Source organism: Xiphophorus hellerii, chromosome 7, assembly GCF_003331165.1.
Source record: "Xiphophorus hellerii strain 12219 chromosome 7, Xiphophorus_hellerii-4.1, whole genome shotgun sequence".
Classification (NCBI taxonomy): Eukaryota; Metazoa; Chordata; class Actinopteri; order Cyprinodontiformes; family Poeciliidae; genus Xiphophorus; species Xiphophorus hellerii.
This window is the reverse complement of record NC_045678.1, coordinates 21,356,261-21,372,762: the sequence shown is the minus strand read 5'-3', so window position 1 is coordinate 21,372,762 and position 16,502 is coordinate 21,356,261. Positions and strand designations below refer to the sequence as shown.

At 34.4% G+C, this 16,502-nt stretch overlaps 1 protein-coding gene across 1 annotated transcript in view; it reads left to right on the top strand.

Annotated features, from left to right (window-relative positions):
* cps1 (carbamoyl-phosphate synthase 1, mitochondrial) overlaps positions 1 to 16,502 on the top strand; it is a 57,866-nt gene that overhangs the window by 26,631 nt on the left and 14,733 nt on the right. The window contains exons 22-30 of the mRNA XM_032568860.1: positions 2,574 to 2,715; positions 4,673 to 4,738; positions 4,831 to 4,894; positions 5,339 to 5,520; positions 7,618 to 7,812; positions 11,417 to 11,484; positions 13,223 to 13,298; positions 14,710 to 14,787; positions 16,134 to 16,241. Coding sequence (XP_032424751.1) covers positions 2,574 to 2,715; positions 4,673 to 4,738; positions 4,831 to 4,894; positions 5,339 to 5,520; positions 7,618 to 7,812; positions 11,417 to 11,484; positions 13,223 to 13,298; positions 14,710 to 14,787; positions 16,134 to 16,241 — 979 coding nt within the window. The remainder of the gene's footprint in view (positions 1 to 2,573; positions 2,716 to 4,672; positions 4,739 to 4,830; positions 4,895 to 5,338; positions 5,521 to 7,617; positions 7,813 to 11,416; positions 11,485 to 13,222; positions 13,299 to 14,709; positions 14,788 to 16,133; positions 16,242 to 16,502) is intronic.

Genomic DNA, 16,502 nt, shown 5'->3' with positions numbered 1-16,502 from the left:
TTTTTTGTTTGTTCAGAGGGACCAATAAAGGCTCCAGTTTCAAAGAATTGGAATTTTCTGTCAGTTATTTCATGGTGTGGGCTTTATAGGGTTATAGCTGTCTAAAAGAAGCATTTCATGTAGTGATGAGGCAAGAAGAGGAGGAAAAAGCACTGCCATTCTTGAACAAGACTCTACATATCTTTTATTTTTTCTTTATTGTTCATTCCCTTTGTGTTTGTCAGATAGTCTGCACTTCCTTTTATCTGAGCACATATGTACGACTAATATTTTATTTGTGTGATACACCTTTGCTTTTAAGATCAAAAGATGTGAATGATCTTCCTTCTCCTTTTTAAGTCCTTAATATTCAGCTGAAGGCAATAAATCTCCTAAACACAAAAATGCACTACAGTGCTTTTGGTCTTCCAGGCTGCTCTCATTTTGTTGTTTCTGGGGCTAGTTGCACAGCCCAGCCATGTGCAGTGGGAATTTAAAACAGACTTGATATTTTTCAATATAGTTATGCGGTGAAATGATAAATAATTCATTCATAAGAAGAAGGAAGAGCAGCTTGGACTTCAGCAGCGTAATTCCACCCCTTTGGTCTTTACCTTTAGTTCAAACAATTCTAGTGTAATATGGAAAACATACTGGATCAGTTTATGGCGGCAAGACTGTACTAGTTTTAGTAGTTTATGTATTTAGTTTATTGTGGACCAAGTAGAACAAGCAATTGCTTACTTCTTTTAAATGAACTATTTTACAAGTGGATATTTGAATAAAAAAATATATTGAGCTAAATTATTTATGGCGATTAATATAATCTGTCTTAATATATCTTGCATTTTTAAAGACAATTTTAATTGTAATTTCAAAAAAGTTACATAACATTTCATCACGATTAATACATTTTTAACCTAGCTGTAGAAAAGAAATGTTTTTTTTCCTCATTTGGATTAGGCACAGCAGCTGCTTTTTCACTGCTATTTAAGCAGACTTTTGCAGAGCAAACTCTTTCAGGGGCTGAATTGTGGTACTTTTGGGTAACAGTGGTGGGATAGTTGCCCTCTGCACTCCTGACTCTGTGCTTTCTTATCTTCAGGTTTTCATCATAACCTTTCACAATCCCAAACCTTGGCAACTGTTAGAAAGCCTTTTTTCGGAAAAATGTCTGCTGAATAGAACGTGTGTCTGAGACACCTGTGGAACCATAGCTGTATGAAGAAAGAAATTTACAAAGCAATTCACCCCTTCAGGGTGCAACAGGGTATTGCTGAATCATTACTCTTGTTTTTTTTTTCTTTCTACCAAACTAAGATTAGTTCATTGCTGTTCGTGGTATTCAAAATATTTACATTGTTTTTTTTTTCTTCTGCAGAAAAATTTTATATCTTTTCCTAGCAATGAATTTTTTTAGTTTACTATAAATTTGGAGAATTTATAAAAAAAATTTAATTTAATGGATTTTTTCTAAATATTCTGTATTTTATTTACAGTGAATCAAAGTCTTTATAAAGTCAAGTTTGTTTTGATACCAGAACCAAATACAGTTTGTAGTTCCTGAGATATATGGAATTCATTTTGGGGGTGTCATTTTCAAGAACTTTCAAAAAACTCCAAAAAAGAGGCTTTGTGTTCAAGGGGTTAATCATTTACATAGACTTCAGTCCTCGTGAATACTTTATAGAAATGCCTTTTGCTTGCACTGATAATCTTCTGGGGTAACTTGACAAAATTTGAAAAGGTTCAAGGGATGTGAATACTTTTGATGAGTGGAGCAGGATACTAACTTGTGCTTTACAAGTAGCTAGCTACATGACATGAGTAGAATTGTTGTTTTTTTTTTTTTTAAATTATTGTTATTATTATTTTCCAAGCAGGAATCTATTTAGGTTTTCATGTCAAGATTCAAGATTTTGTATGTATCCGTTATCTGATACTATTTCTATTTTTAGCACTTAGCCATGTTTCTAAGAATTACTTTTTAAATGCTTTGCTCTTAGCAGTTTATTTTGCTTTTCCAACACTATTCTTGTTTGTCATTTTGTTATTGATTTCTGTACAGTAAACTATTCCCTGCTGTCTACACCACTGGGTAAAGGACCCACTGACATGTTAGAGGTTCAATAGACTAGAAAATAACCAAACATGTTAGAGAAATCAGAGAGGAAAAATGACTTCTAGTGAACTCTTTTGTCTTAGTTTGAATATTTTTCCCTGAGTGTTACATCACCATCAGTCATGTGGATTCTTGGATTAGGCAGATTGAGACAGATTTGATGCATTGCTGCTGCTGTAGTTTGTCACTTCAAAGAAACAAGCTGAACCAGGCATGATGTCTTCTGGCAAGTTAAGAAATAAAACCTGCTCAGAAAATATCCAGAAGATGGCTTTAGAACAACACTCGGGATTGAACTCTGTGCTTTGACTATGTATGTCTGGAAAAATAAAAATTATGCAAATATGACAGATGTTTCTGTTAAAGCCTTTCTGCTAACTGAATCTTTTTGATGTTTAAAACAATTTTTATTCATGTATTTTATAACTGCTAGAGATGCATAATTGCCACCTGTTCTTGTTTTTTAACCCAGAGATACAGTACCCAAGGAGCTGTTATTGAAAGCCAAGCAGGATGGCTTCTCAGACCAGCAGGTCGGTCAGATTCTTGGCTGCAATGAAACAGATGCTAGAGAGCTGAGGGTCAGTAATGGCATCAAACCTTGGGTAAAACAGGTGAGTGGCCTCGGACTTCGAGGTCAGATTCAGTTTTAATTGCCTGTGCCTGGTAAATAAATACAATATTTTGTGCCTCTTTTCATTTGGCCTGAAAAAAAGTAGAAATTTGTGACTTTAATGACATGAAATTAAATAGTAATGAAAATAGCAAACCTGTAACTGTTCCTAATTTTTAGGTAAAACATTTGTTAGTCAGGCCACTTTATAAAACTGACCCACTACCAGTCTTACACTGCTTACAGATGATACTGTGTGTGGATTGAACACTTTTTTTTTAACAAATCTGATACAATATTGACCAACATTACATAAAATGAATTCTTAAAACTAATTGGTACAAGAAACAATTCCTCATATTTAAAGTGAAACACATTTGACTTCAGTCAATTGGACAAAACTTTAGAGTATTAGTGCATGATAAAGGGTTTTCATATACAGTATGATATGGAAATATTTTCCAGCTAACTTTGAAAAATAGCTAAAATTCAAATATAATCTTTACCAAAGATATATTTTTTATCCAAACTACAGGGTAGCATATAGTAAAATTCGATGTTGTTTTGTTACTCATTCTGCTGCAAGTTGGCTCAATTTTGACGCGCAAGACGTAACCGGTAAAATTCGGTTTAGGATTTTCAAAATAAAAGATCCGGAAGTAGTTCATTATTTCTTGCGCAGCTCGGTACCAACAGCCCAGTGGTTGGGGACCACTGGGTTAGAGGATTCATTAGATTTGTCATTTTAATGCCACCTGTAATTAATAATGCGCTGCAGTTTATCTGCCAAAATGGTTCCATATTAATAATATTATGCATCCCTATATCCTAGTTATTGGGTTCAAGTGTGGAAAAGTATGGACTTTGATGTGAGTACTTTCCATGTTTGGATAAATATCAGGAAATAAAAAGGACAATGAAAGAAAAATCTTTAATCCCAGACTTTATCCATCCATCCATTCATCTATCTGTCCATCCATCCAAGGTCTTACAGTGAATTTACCTCTTTACATATTTTAAGTCTGGTCCTCTGTATAAATTTTTGCATATATATATATATTTTTTAATTCAAGCATGCTTTTTCTAAAGCAAACATAATAGCATATTTGCTATGCTCAAACTTTGGGGTTTCTTGACTGATATTTAACCTGCTTTCAAATTGGGTAAAGAGGGGACTGCTCCCATTTTCCAGCAGTCAATGAGCAAGAGAAAGATTACACCATGGTCAGTACACAAAAGGCTAACACAGATGACAAACAACCATGAACCCAAACACTGACACCTAAGGGCAATTTAGAGAGGCCAATTAACATACCGACAGTCATGCTATTAGACGGTGGAAGGAAATCCATGTGGAGAACATTCTAGCTCCATGCAGAAAGACAGTATCCGAACCCAGAACCTTTTTTCCACAAAGCCAAAAGAGAAGAAATAGAGAACAAAATAAATGACAGCCAGCATGTTATTGTTTATTTACTAGCACCGTTATAGATTGTACCTTTCAGATTCTGGTGAATTCAACTTTTTAATCATGCTTTTTAATCAAATCCGTGCCAATTAAAGCTAAATTATCCTTATTATTTATCCTTTGCAATTTTGGGTCCCAGTTGTCCTCTTTTTTTTTTCTCTTTTTTTGCTTCTTCTGACAGCTGTTTCAGGCCAGAAAAAAACATTTAGACTTTAAACTCAATGCTCGCAGTGTAAGCTGTCAGGGTCAAAGAGAATATTCAGAGAAAACGAGATCAAAAGGTTGCCAGTAGTAATCTTGTGACTTCAAGAATAGACTACAAAACATCAGAAAAAAACTCAAACTTAGTCCCCCTCTAGGTGTACACCCACACCTACAAATCATCATTTCAGATCAGATCTGATCTGTAGTGAGACAATGAACAACAGAAGAATAGAGCAGAATAAGTTTTTTTTTTCAGTTGTAAATGTAACATTTTCTTTTATTACAGATTGACACATTAGCAGCTGAGTACCCAGCAATGACCAACTACTTGTACTGCACATACCATGGTCAGGTATGCAATCCAGGTGATGTCTTTCCACAAGTATACTGTCTATACTTTTATTATGCTATGAAAAATAATCATCATTTAATTCACCTCTCTAGGAGCATGACTTGGAATTTAAAGATCAGGGCATTATGGTTCTTGGTTGTGGACCTTATCACATCGGTAGGTATTTCACCAAACTTTGAGATACACACCTATAAGATTACACCTGTAACCTTATAGGTGTGTATAGGGTACACTTGTGGGATAGCTGTTTATTTTTAGTCACATTATTTTTAGGATATTTAGTTATTAGATGCTGTTATAATATTTAAATAATGTATTAATATGCTACTCCTGATATTAATAGTTTCGTGGACCAAACTATGTAGAAAACTGCTACAAATAGGAGGGTTGTGTATGTTTTTATTTAAAGTCATCCTGTAACATTGCCAAGCCACTGTTTGATTTCTAAGATAATTATTATTAAAAATCTTCCAGATTAGTAGTCAATTGAATTCCAATTTGAATAGAAAGCAGATAACAGTTAAGCACATACTTAATTGTTGTGATGAAGTTCACATTATGTCCAACATATTCATTTTTGCCCGCTTTATTATCTACTAGGTAGCAGCGTTGAGTTTGACTGGTGTGCAGTGTCCTGTATCAGGGCCTTGAGACAAATTGGAAAGAAGACAGTTGTGGTCAACCACAACCCCGAGACTGTCAGCACTGACTTTGACGAGTGTGATCGTCTTTACTTTGAAGAGTTGACCCTGGAGCGCATCCTTGATATCACCCAACAGGAGGTTAGAGTATTACTAACATGCCTTCTATTGGAAATGCATATATATTTGATTTTTGTCATGTTTAATTTGGGAATTTTGGAAGAATTGCATACAGGTTTGTTGCAGATAGATTTGCCTCAGTGTCTTAAAATCAAGACACTGTTCAAATGATCTTGTTTACTATCCTTTTCCACACATGAGAAGATGTTTGTTGTTTAATAACACCAGATTGTACATGCATGCATTCATTACATAACACATACAGCAGTGTGTTGAGTTTCAGATATCAAAGTAGTGTCACTGTTGCTGTCTTAATAAGAGAAAATTGTGGTAGCTGTCTTTCAGCCAGCTGATGGACAGTTTGTAGAAACAGCTGCTCTCCATTCAGTCAGATAAAATTCCAGTCCTTCTGGTACTTTCTCATGTATCTCATTAAAACATTTTTTATTCTAGCAATTATGTCATGGATATTTTTGTGGTTTTAAAACCATAATTCTTCTAATCTATTGTTGCTTTACTATGTATTTTGGAAGATATATATACATTTATAGGACCCTTTCTTTAATCTTGGTATGGCTTGTAATGTCAGTGTATTTCACTTGATACTAATCATGTCAAAACACATTTAAAGGTTTTATTATCGTGACCTTTTTCTGTGTTTGGATTTGCTGGTGCCTGTGTATTTACGTGCTTTGACATACTAATGTCTTCTGATGTTCCCCTGCAGAGGAATTGTAATCCAGTTAAAGTTGTGATGGGATCACAGTGTGATTAGGTGTTTGTTTGTTCAGGGATGTAGTCTTACCATCAATCCCTCTCTTGCAGATAGTTTCACTCTTTGCAGTTCTATATGTACGTGTTGGCGTGTGCGTGTGTGAGAGAGAGATAAATACGGCATTAGAGCGTGGTGATAACCCCTGGACAGGAGCAAGAGAGCAGGTCCATGAATAATGAAGAGATACAACCTGGCATTGCCATGGAAACAACATCCCCTTTGGATCACCTAGACAGGAAAAAGAGCTGCATGCAGTTATTAAAAAGCACATTCGCAATTTTTCTCTTTTATGCATAGAGTTGTTTCCATGACTTCAGAGGGCATAACATTTGCTCATATTTATTTCCAAGAGACACGCAACATTAACAAGTGTTGTTACTTACCTGTCTCTAATTAGATGTACCTATGACATGGTACTAGTCATATCTGTCATTTTCTTGAGATAGCTTAAACATTTTCCAGAGCCAAATAAAGTGCATTGCAAATTATCATTACCCTTTCAACTTCTTCACTTTTTTTAACATTACAACATTAAATTTCAAGGTGTGTTATAGTGATGGCATAACAAAGTATTGCAGCCCCCTCTGAGATAACATTTTGTAAAACCACTTTTCACTGCAAGTACAGTTGCAAGCCTCTTGGGTTTAGTTTCGAACATCTAGGGGCTGAATTATTGCCCATTCGTCTTTACATAATGGCTTAAGATCAGTCAAACTGCTTTAGAAATCATTTGTGAACAACACATATTCCTTTTTTAGTGAAGTTGGAAAAAAAATTCAACCTAAATCATTCCTTTGTAGCTTTGGCTGTGTATTTAGTGTTCTTTTCCTGGAAAAAGTTGCACACATTCTAAACAATATGTCTAAAACTGTTAAGAAGTCCTCTGGTAATAGTAATTTTAAATAATAAAACAAGATTTTGACAACATGTGCAAAATCATACATATAGAGCGAGAAAATTTAAAAAATACGACAAGAGACTCATTTAAATATGGTTACAGTTTGTTTTTGATGTAGTCAGCTTTGTTTCTGTTTTGGTTTATTTCTGACGTAAACAAAAAGGGTTCATTTTAGCTTAATCTTATCAAATCATTTTTCTCCCTCTCCTACATTTAGTGTAGAAAACTGAAAACTTGTCTAATTAGATGACTTTTAATAGCATTTAGTTTCACTAGATTTTAGGGTATCTAAATAAAGGAGTCTCAACAAATGCACAAGCTGCACTTTCCAGATTTTTATGTGAAAAACATTGGACTAATGAACTCAACTTTATGATGTATCCTTTTGCCTTCTTGTTGTTGTTTCCACTATTTCCTAATAAAATAGTTCTTCACTCTTTCATAGGTGTGTTCTGGTAGTATTGTGTCTGTTGGAGGTCAGATCCCCAACAACTTGGCCATCCCTTTGCACAAGAGTGGAGTAAAGATTCTGGGGACGAGCCCCCTGCAAATTGATCGGGCTGAGGAACGTTCTGTCTTCTCCAGCATCCTTGACAATCTTGAAGTGGCCCAAGCTGCATGGAGGGCACTCAGTTCACTGGTGAGGAAATATTAATGTTTTTATTATTTAAAAATATATATATTTCTGAGCATGTTCTTGTTTTTGTGGCTTGCTTCACGACCTAAACTTTGTTTCTGTTTTCCAAATGGTATCTACAAATATGTATTTTGGTTGTTTAAAGTTCCTCAAAAGTTGTCAGTTCAGTACTTGGGCATTTAAGGAGGAATGCATTTCCATCATTCAATTTAACAAGCATTCAACATATAAATTTTGTATATCAGAATTTACATGTTAGGGGAAAAAATTAAATAGCAATTAATCAACTCAGACTTTCTCAAGCTACCATCAACTTAGATATTCTCTCATCATTAAAACTTAATTTTTTTTTTTTTTCTCATTTTAACTAATCATCTGTTCCATATTTTTGAAACAGACCATGAAATACTAGTTACTAAAATGCTGGATGTCTAAAGTTTTTCTTTTTTCCATTGTTTTTGTTTGCATTATTAAAGTACCACTTAGGAGTGATTTATCTTGTGAAAACATAGAGAATCTCTATAGTATGCATCTCACATTTCCTATTTCTATGTTGATCTTTAAAGGGTAGTTTACTTTTAATGGGCTATAGCAGCTCTAGCTTTGCTGTGGGGGGGACGATTCTCGTGTTTTTCTGAAGCTATTTTGTGTTTATAAATGGTACCTCACCTGGTGAGGAAACTGTGGGTAATGACTGAGAGAAAACTGCCAAACTGAAGGAGAGACGGAAGCGAGGAGAAAGAAAGGTAATGATAATGATGACGAGGAGGAGTAGGGCATGCAGTCTTTCTCTAACTACCAGACTATTTCCACAGTTCCTACTCTTAATTCTTTCATTTTTTTGTATAAGCTGTGTGGGTGGATGGGAAAAAAAAGTAAAAATGTGAAATGGATTGAAAAGCACTTATATTCTCACTTTTGGATTGGAAAAAAGTGGGAGTACAGCTTTAATTCATAACAGTTTTCATTATATATCTGGTCATGCAGCAGCATAATTTTACACCGAAAAATGAAACACTTGGATTTGACTAAATTTATCTTTTAAAAGAAAAAAAATCCCTCATCAGGAAAATAGATTTTTTTTATATTAAATTATTCATACCAGATTTTTTTGCCCCTCTTTGAGTTAATAATTTGTACAAAACCCTTTTGCCAGGAGGACAGCACTTAATCTTTAACACTTCATTAGGTAGAACATACAGAATGAGGGAGGTTAGATTATTTTTGCTTGCACAATCTCTTTATGTTGTACAGAGCGATTGGTCTTCTCTTACTCTTTCCCCTTGAGCTGACCTTATGAGTTTTGAATTTTGTTTATGTCTGGGAACTGAAATGGTTGTGCAAGACTGGTTCTGATTTTGTACCTGGTAGCCCATTTCCATGTAAATTTAGTCACGTGTGTTGTGTCACTAACCTTTTAAGAGACCCAATGATGGCCTATTTTTCAGTTTTATGGAAGAAATACCCCAATCTTTTTAAAATACCTCTTGGTATTTCAAATATTACCATTCACAATTTGAGATTATGAATGGTAAAGATCTCTTAGAATCTATTTTACTATTGGAGTGAAATCTATTATATTTAAATAGTGCAAGACCTTTGTATTTATCATACAAATAAAACAAAAAGAGAAAAAAAACACTCCAAAATGATTGTGTCCAATCATACCAAAATGATTGGACACAACCAAAATGAGTACATGTAAGAGCTTTACGGTTCCAGGGAAATTATTCCTCGGGTGAGCATGCTAGTGGAAAACAAGTAAAACACTTATGAGGTCTAACAATTCGATTTGTAATACTTTCTTGTGGTTGTTGATGACCTCCTACATCGTCACTGGTAGATTTACTTCAAATTTGCATAATGTAATCAGTTCAAACATACTTCTAAAATGGGGGGAAAAAACTTTAGTTGACATACAAGCATCAGAATAAATGGCAAGAAAAATGGGATTTAATGCAAAAACAGTATTTATTATTCCTGTCAGTTTCTGAGCAGCTATTTAACATTATTTGCTCATCAAGCTATAAAGCTTCCATAAATGGTGGTTCAAGCTGTTTATAAACGCTGAGTGCCCTTTCTCATCCACTTCATTCTACCACTATCAGACAAAATGTCTGAAGTAGACCATGACGCACTCCGTTTGTGATATTTGTTCTGTCTGTTCTGCTCTGACAGAAAAAGACCCTTTGCCTTTTTTATATAAATGCTTGTCACTTAAGATATTTTCTAATTTTCTGTGAGATAATTAGATTTTTTGATAATTATGCAGAAGTGTTGGGTAACTCCCAACACAAACAAACCTCAAAATAAGACTAGAATGCACTTATTGGTGTCTACAGACATTTGAAGTTTGAAGCAGTACAGATGAACTAAGTACAACAAACAGGTGATATGGTTAGAGTAATTGTTCTACTTAATTCTATCACTTCATTTAATCATTTAATACAATTTACATATTGAAATATGTTATTGCAAAATATGAAATATTAATACAGCAGCAGAAGGAACAAATGTTTCAAGATTTACAGATAAATTCTCAAAACTAAATACATTGTCAGTATAAGCTTCATTTTATTTCTTTTTTTTACATAAAGAGACACTGCATTGCATAATATTAAAGTTACACTTGTCAGAGATTTATGGCTGATTCCCAATCTTAGCTATTTTTAAATATGTGATCTAATAATGTGTGACCCTTCAAGGATAAGCGGGTTTTGACGATGAATAGATGGATAAGTTCCTGATACAGATTTTAGATGATCCCATTTTAGCTGATTTCTTTTTCACTGTAACACATTTATCTTAAAAAAAATAGATTTACTGTATCTGAAAAGCAGAGACCATCTAACAAACACACAAACAGTTCTTTGTGTGTAGGCGTGCAGCGTTTTACAAACATAATTTTACTAAATAAAACAACATAAAATGATTGTATTGTTGAATTTTTTTATTTCTGTTACCAATTAGCATGATAAGCGTGATTAATATAGTTACATTTTTAACTGTCTTGACAACACCAGTGTCATCATGGATTGTATGTCTGACTTGTATCCATTTTGGAGTTGACAGTTAAAAGGTAATTTGTAAATCTTACCTGAGAGTTACAAAAAGATACCTATATTTCTAAATACAGCTTGTTTGATGATTGACTATAAGTTCAGACTCCCTTAGCTCTGGGTAGTTTAGTCCTTTCACTACTTCAGTAAATTTTCCCCAGGGCAGAAATGCATTGAAGGCCTGACAACTCTAGAAAATCCCAGAATTAAATGACCAAAACTGTAGGAAGTGACCTCTAAGCAAAATGATCAGCATTTACTACAGTAAATAGCTCTTTGTTGGAGCAACCTAAATCAACAGTCGACCTTTAGGTCAACCAGATGATGCATATTCATTTAAATATATTCTTCCTTCTTTTGTACTTCCTCTGGCTTTATTCTTAACACCTAATTTTGAGGAAAATACCTAAAATTGAGTCTTCCCACAGTAACAACAAAGTATTTTGGTCAACAAATTTCTCAGTTAATCTCAATCCAAGCTGTGTGTCTGTGTCTCTATCTGGCACCTTTATACCTTCATGTAGCTGCTATGTGTTTATGTTTTACAGGAAGATGCCTTTGCATTTGCCAACCGGGTGGGCTACCCTTGTTTACTTCGACCCTCGTATGTTCTTAGGTGAGTTTTAATACCCAATAGTCTAAAACAGTGCAACATTTTTCTACGTCTATAAGCAGCTTTTTACTCTCAAAATGTTTGTGCCTTCAGAGAGAAACTCACTTACTAATTCCTGCTTAGTTATTTCTTTCACTTGGTAATTTATCAACTGTTTGAAAGGTAAAAACTATTTGAACACGTAACACACTAATGTTTTTATCATTAAATACAAGCTGTTGACAGTTATGCATAGTCCCTTACATTTTATTAGTAATTATCTAACTGATTATTAAACCATTAAAGTACCTTTTTATTTATGATGATTAATGACTTGCGCAGTCACACAAATATTCCTTTAACTATGCAGTAAAATGTCTGCCCAGTAGATGTCAGGAAGATACCCTAAAACAGAACTTTGGGTATCACTGAGACTGTTGCATAATTGAGGCTGTGCTGGTTTCATAGTTGTAGTTGTTTTTGAGGTTCTGGAAGATGCGATGTTCTTTTAAAATGAATCTGTCTAAGTAACAAAAGGAAAATAAGTAAGCACAGTAGGTAACATTGAAGATTCTTCTAAATGTCAAAGCTATTTAAGTCAGTGAAGAGGTGTTTGCCAATAATTAAATTTGACATTAAAAGTAATAATCAAGTCTTTGACTATGGCCAAAAACTGTTTAAATGAAAGCTCTTGCCTTCTTGTGCCTTGTTCTATGAACTTTCTCCAATTTGATTTGCACAACTTGTCCTACATTTATACAAAAACACATTATATCCTGTCATAATCATGCTTGCAATGAACACTCAGAACTCATTTTAGAGTGTTCTGAAATTGACTGCATCTTATTAGCATGTTTAATTTTTGTTAGTATAGTCTCTCCCTTTGGCTATGAAACCATTTGATCTGTATGGATGATACGTGCAAATGGTGCTTGACTGAGAACAACGAGACCAGCTTTTAGACACATTTCACTTATTTATAACTGAAACAATCTTCAAGGTTTGAGTGCATAGACATATTGACATATTTTAACTGATACCAAAATCATTGCTGACAAGATATAAATTGATTAGACATTAGATTTTTGTGAAAATAAAATGTGTTTGTACACTTATGCTATAACACTTTGCTTTTAACATGCAAAATATTGAAATCTTTGTTTTACTTTGCTTGATTACTCACTCTAAATCCAGAGAATACTGATATTGAAACTATGTGTCATCCATGCCAAAGATTTGCCTTAATTTGAATGCATTCTAAATCTTCTGTCTCCTTTATTCAAATTAGGGGTCAGTATTCTTTAGGGGGTTAGACATATGTCTGCCTTTTAGCCACAGACAGTTGAGGAATGAAGATCTGACTGAAGCCTGTGGCCTTACTTCATCCTGTTTCTCTCAAACTCTCCATTTCAAACAGGATGATAACCCAGCTAAAATCACAAACAACCACCACAACAAAACTAGCCTAAATCTGTTGTTTTTTTAATGATGAAGTTCTGAACTCATTTTCAAGAGCCTGAAGTGCTTTTCGACCTAAATAGCTGTTCTTCGCTGTTACTCTCTCCCGCTCCTCATTTTGACTGTTTCCAGACCTTGTTCCCTATGGTAATAGTGATGCAATAGAGAGATAATGAGTGTTTTGAACAATCATTTGAAGCTTGTATGTTCTCCTGTTGGCTTGCTTCTCTTCATCTTCCGTGCCCTCATGTTTTCTCTCTTTTTACTCTTTCTCTCCCTCCTTCTGCTGCTTGTATCTCACTAGTGGCTCTGCAATGAATGTTGTCTACGGGGAAGAAGAAATGAAACGCTTCTTGGAAGAGGCTACACAGGTTTCCCAGGTGAGATGACTGTTAAAGCTAAGTGTACATGACTGCACAAGTGAGAAAGACCTTCTGCCACAGGTCTTTTTCCTCATGTATTCCCTGTAATTTCCGTTCTTTGAATTACATTGAAGTAACATTTTATTGGGTATATAATGTCACTCAAACCAATACACACATAAAAATACTTTGAGAGGATGTTTGTGTTGTGATTTCCCTCTGCTTTCAATTAAAACTCATGCTGCCAACTGTCAAAGCTGCTGGTTATTGCTGTGTGCCACCTCCACTTCACTAAACACCAAGGTTGCTTGGGGGTGACTGGCAGCTTCATGGGCCTCTACCTGGGGCTGGAAGAAAATACACACGCTCATTCAAAGCTCCAGACAAGCACTTTTTAACATTGTTTTAAGTAATTCAAACATGTTTAAAGAAAAACAAGGTTCTGTATATTTCACTTCACTGAATCACGTCTGTGACCTGTGATTCCATGACAATAAACAATTTCATACAAAACAATCCAATGTTACTGACATCTACTTAAATACCAGTGGAATATTTTGATACATAGTTATTTAATTTACTGAATGTCGTGATCTGTTTGTTGGATGTGGAAATAATTGGAAAGAACAACATGTCATTGTAAAAAAAGAACAACTTTTAGTGAGATAACACATTCAGTTTCCCAAAACACTTCAAGACAAGATATTTTTAGTACAGATCCTATTTTCTTCTTTTCTGCTTTGGTTGTTTCCATGAATGAAATGTGAAAAAGCAATTTGTGTCACATGTTCTAATGTCCAGTATAACTTGTACCCCACACTTGCATCATCTTTAGGAAGTTTTTTTTTTGTTTGTTTGTGTCTGGAAACACAATTTTTAAAAGTATTTTGTGTTGTTATTTTTTACTTTCTATTTCTTCTTGGCATATGAGTTATATGTTTTTTTATAAGATAAATAGACAACAGTAAGAGTCAGTATATGACCTTTCATATCAGTCTTTACATTGGTTTCAACAAAACCATAACATTCCCATTTTATTGTAAATTACAATTTTATGGCTCTATTCACACAGCTCTTTAAAGGTGCCATAGGCTTGTCTACAGAATCAAACTGGTTGACCACTATATTAGTCACACTGGTTATGTGTTGCTTTTGTTGTGTGAAACTTCTGTCTCCTCTTAACTTATGAGAACCAGTATTTTAGGCTACAATAAATCTAGACTGTTCAAAGATTGTTTATGGTGATAAAAAACGGGAGACTTTTACATCAGTGGTCATCTTCAATGTATATTTTTCTTTCATCTTTTTGCAAATTGTCAGAACTGACAAAATATGACTGCAACAACATTTTATCCCAAAAGCTGATTACTCCACATCAAGTGATTTTATGTATAAACTTTTTTTTGTCTTCCTTTTCTGTTTCCTCCAGGAGCATCCAGTTGTCATCACAAAGTTCATACGTGGTGCCAGGGAGGTAGAAGTGGATGCTGTAGCTAACAATGGCAAGGTATCTATTATTATTATGATTATTATTGTTATAAAATATTATTATTGTTATTATCATCATCAATATTTTTATGAATGGTTTTTGTTGTACTTATTATTAGTATTATACATTTAAATACATCAACATCCACTTTACTTTTGCTAAAATCTCTTACTATTAAGCATTTTTCACATGATGTAACAAAGTGTTGCTCAGAGTCTCAGCTTAGAAAGTGACATTATTTGTCAGACTGGTATTTGTATTTCTTCAACGTTTGAGCAGGTTTTCTTTTAGAAAAATGTTATTATTCATCTCTATACCTCAACATTATTCATTCTGTCATTACTCTTTGTTTGATGCAGACCGATATTGTATAGTCTGCAGTCAACAAATAAAGTGGCAGAATAATGTTGGCATAACTTTTAAATACTCCTAAAGCCATACTTGCGGCATAAGTTGCAGTTGGTAATTTCTTCTGAATATCCTGTCTTTTTTTGCTATTGTTTAGCCTGCAAGAGTCATTTCAAGGGTGTCAGTTTGTACGTGGGCTATCCAGTTCTACGGTAGATTTTCTCCCTCTGTCTTCTCTGAATACAGCTCCTCCTTTATCTTCAGTATCACATTAACAAGCCGTCCACTCAGAGAATACCAAACACCCCTCATAACTTGTGTGTATGCGCACAGGAGAGTGAAAAAGTTGGAGATAATACGTATTAATTACAGGCTGTATCTGAAGAGTGCTAATGAATGCTGTGGTTAGCAGCAGTTCAAATGAGCTAATGACACAGCAGTCCATTTACAGACACATTCTAGCTCAGAGTTGGTGGCTGATTCATATCTTTTCTCCTTTGGGTGGAACATACAGAGTTATTCTTTTGACTCTAATTTTTTTCATTGACATTGTTTCTTTAATAGGGTCAAAGATAAGTTAAATATGTGAATTTGTTGTAAACACCGTAAAAAAAATACAATACTCTCATTATGGTATAGTATACATTTGGAAATTTAAGTAGATCAAGAATATTTTCTGTATAATAAATGTAAATTAACTGCTGTGGACCTCTTCTTTGTTCTGGTGCTCAGCAGCAGGTGCATGATTTTTTACTAAAGATAATGTGGTGACCTTATTAAGTTTAATGTTGAATTTGTTCTGCAAATGGTTAATATCTAAAATGTGTTTTGTTTATCACATAAGCATAAATACATTGACTTTCAAGAACTGTCAGATCTGACAGACAATTGTGGAATTACAATACCAAAGCTGTGAAAATATGAACATTGATGTGTAGGCCTCTATTCAGTCTTATAGAGCCACCATTTTCCTAATATAATGTTAATTTTATCATTTTCAACATTTATCTTTTCAGGTCCTTGTCCATGCTATAACAGAGCATGTAGAAGATGCTGGTGTCCACTCAGGCGATGCCACCTTAATGCTCCCAACCCAAACCATCAGCCAGGGAGCTCTAGAGAAAGTTAGTACATCGTTTGCTACAACATGCAATCTCTTATTGCAGGGGTTTTCAAACTGTGGGAGAGTTAACCTTTCCCTTAGAGAGCAAATAGGCAAACAACTCACCCTCCTATGTTGTGCAAACATAAGAGAGTTGTTGTACTTGATGTTCTATTCAAACATGTTTATCTGATCCTGTGGGGCTTACCTGTTTTAGCTACGCATGGCACTACGTGATGTTATGCTTTAGTTGCTTTGTCATTTAAAGTGCTAAAAGTATTCA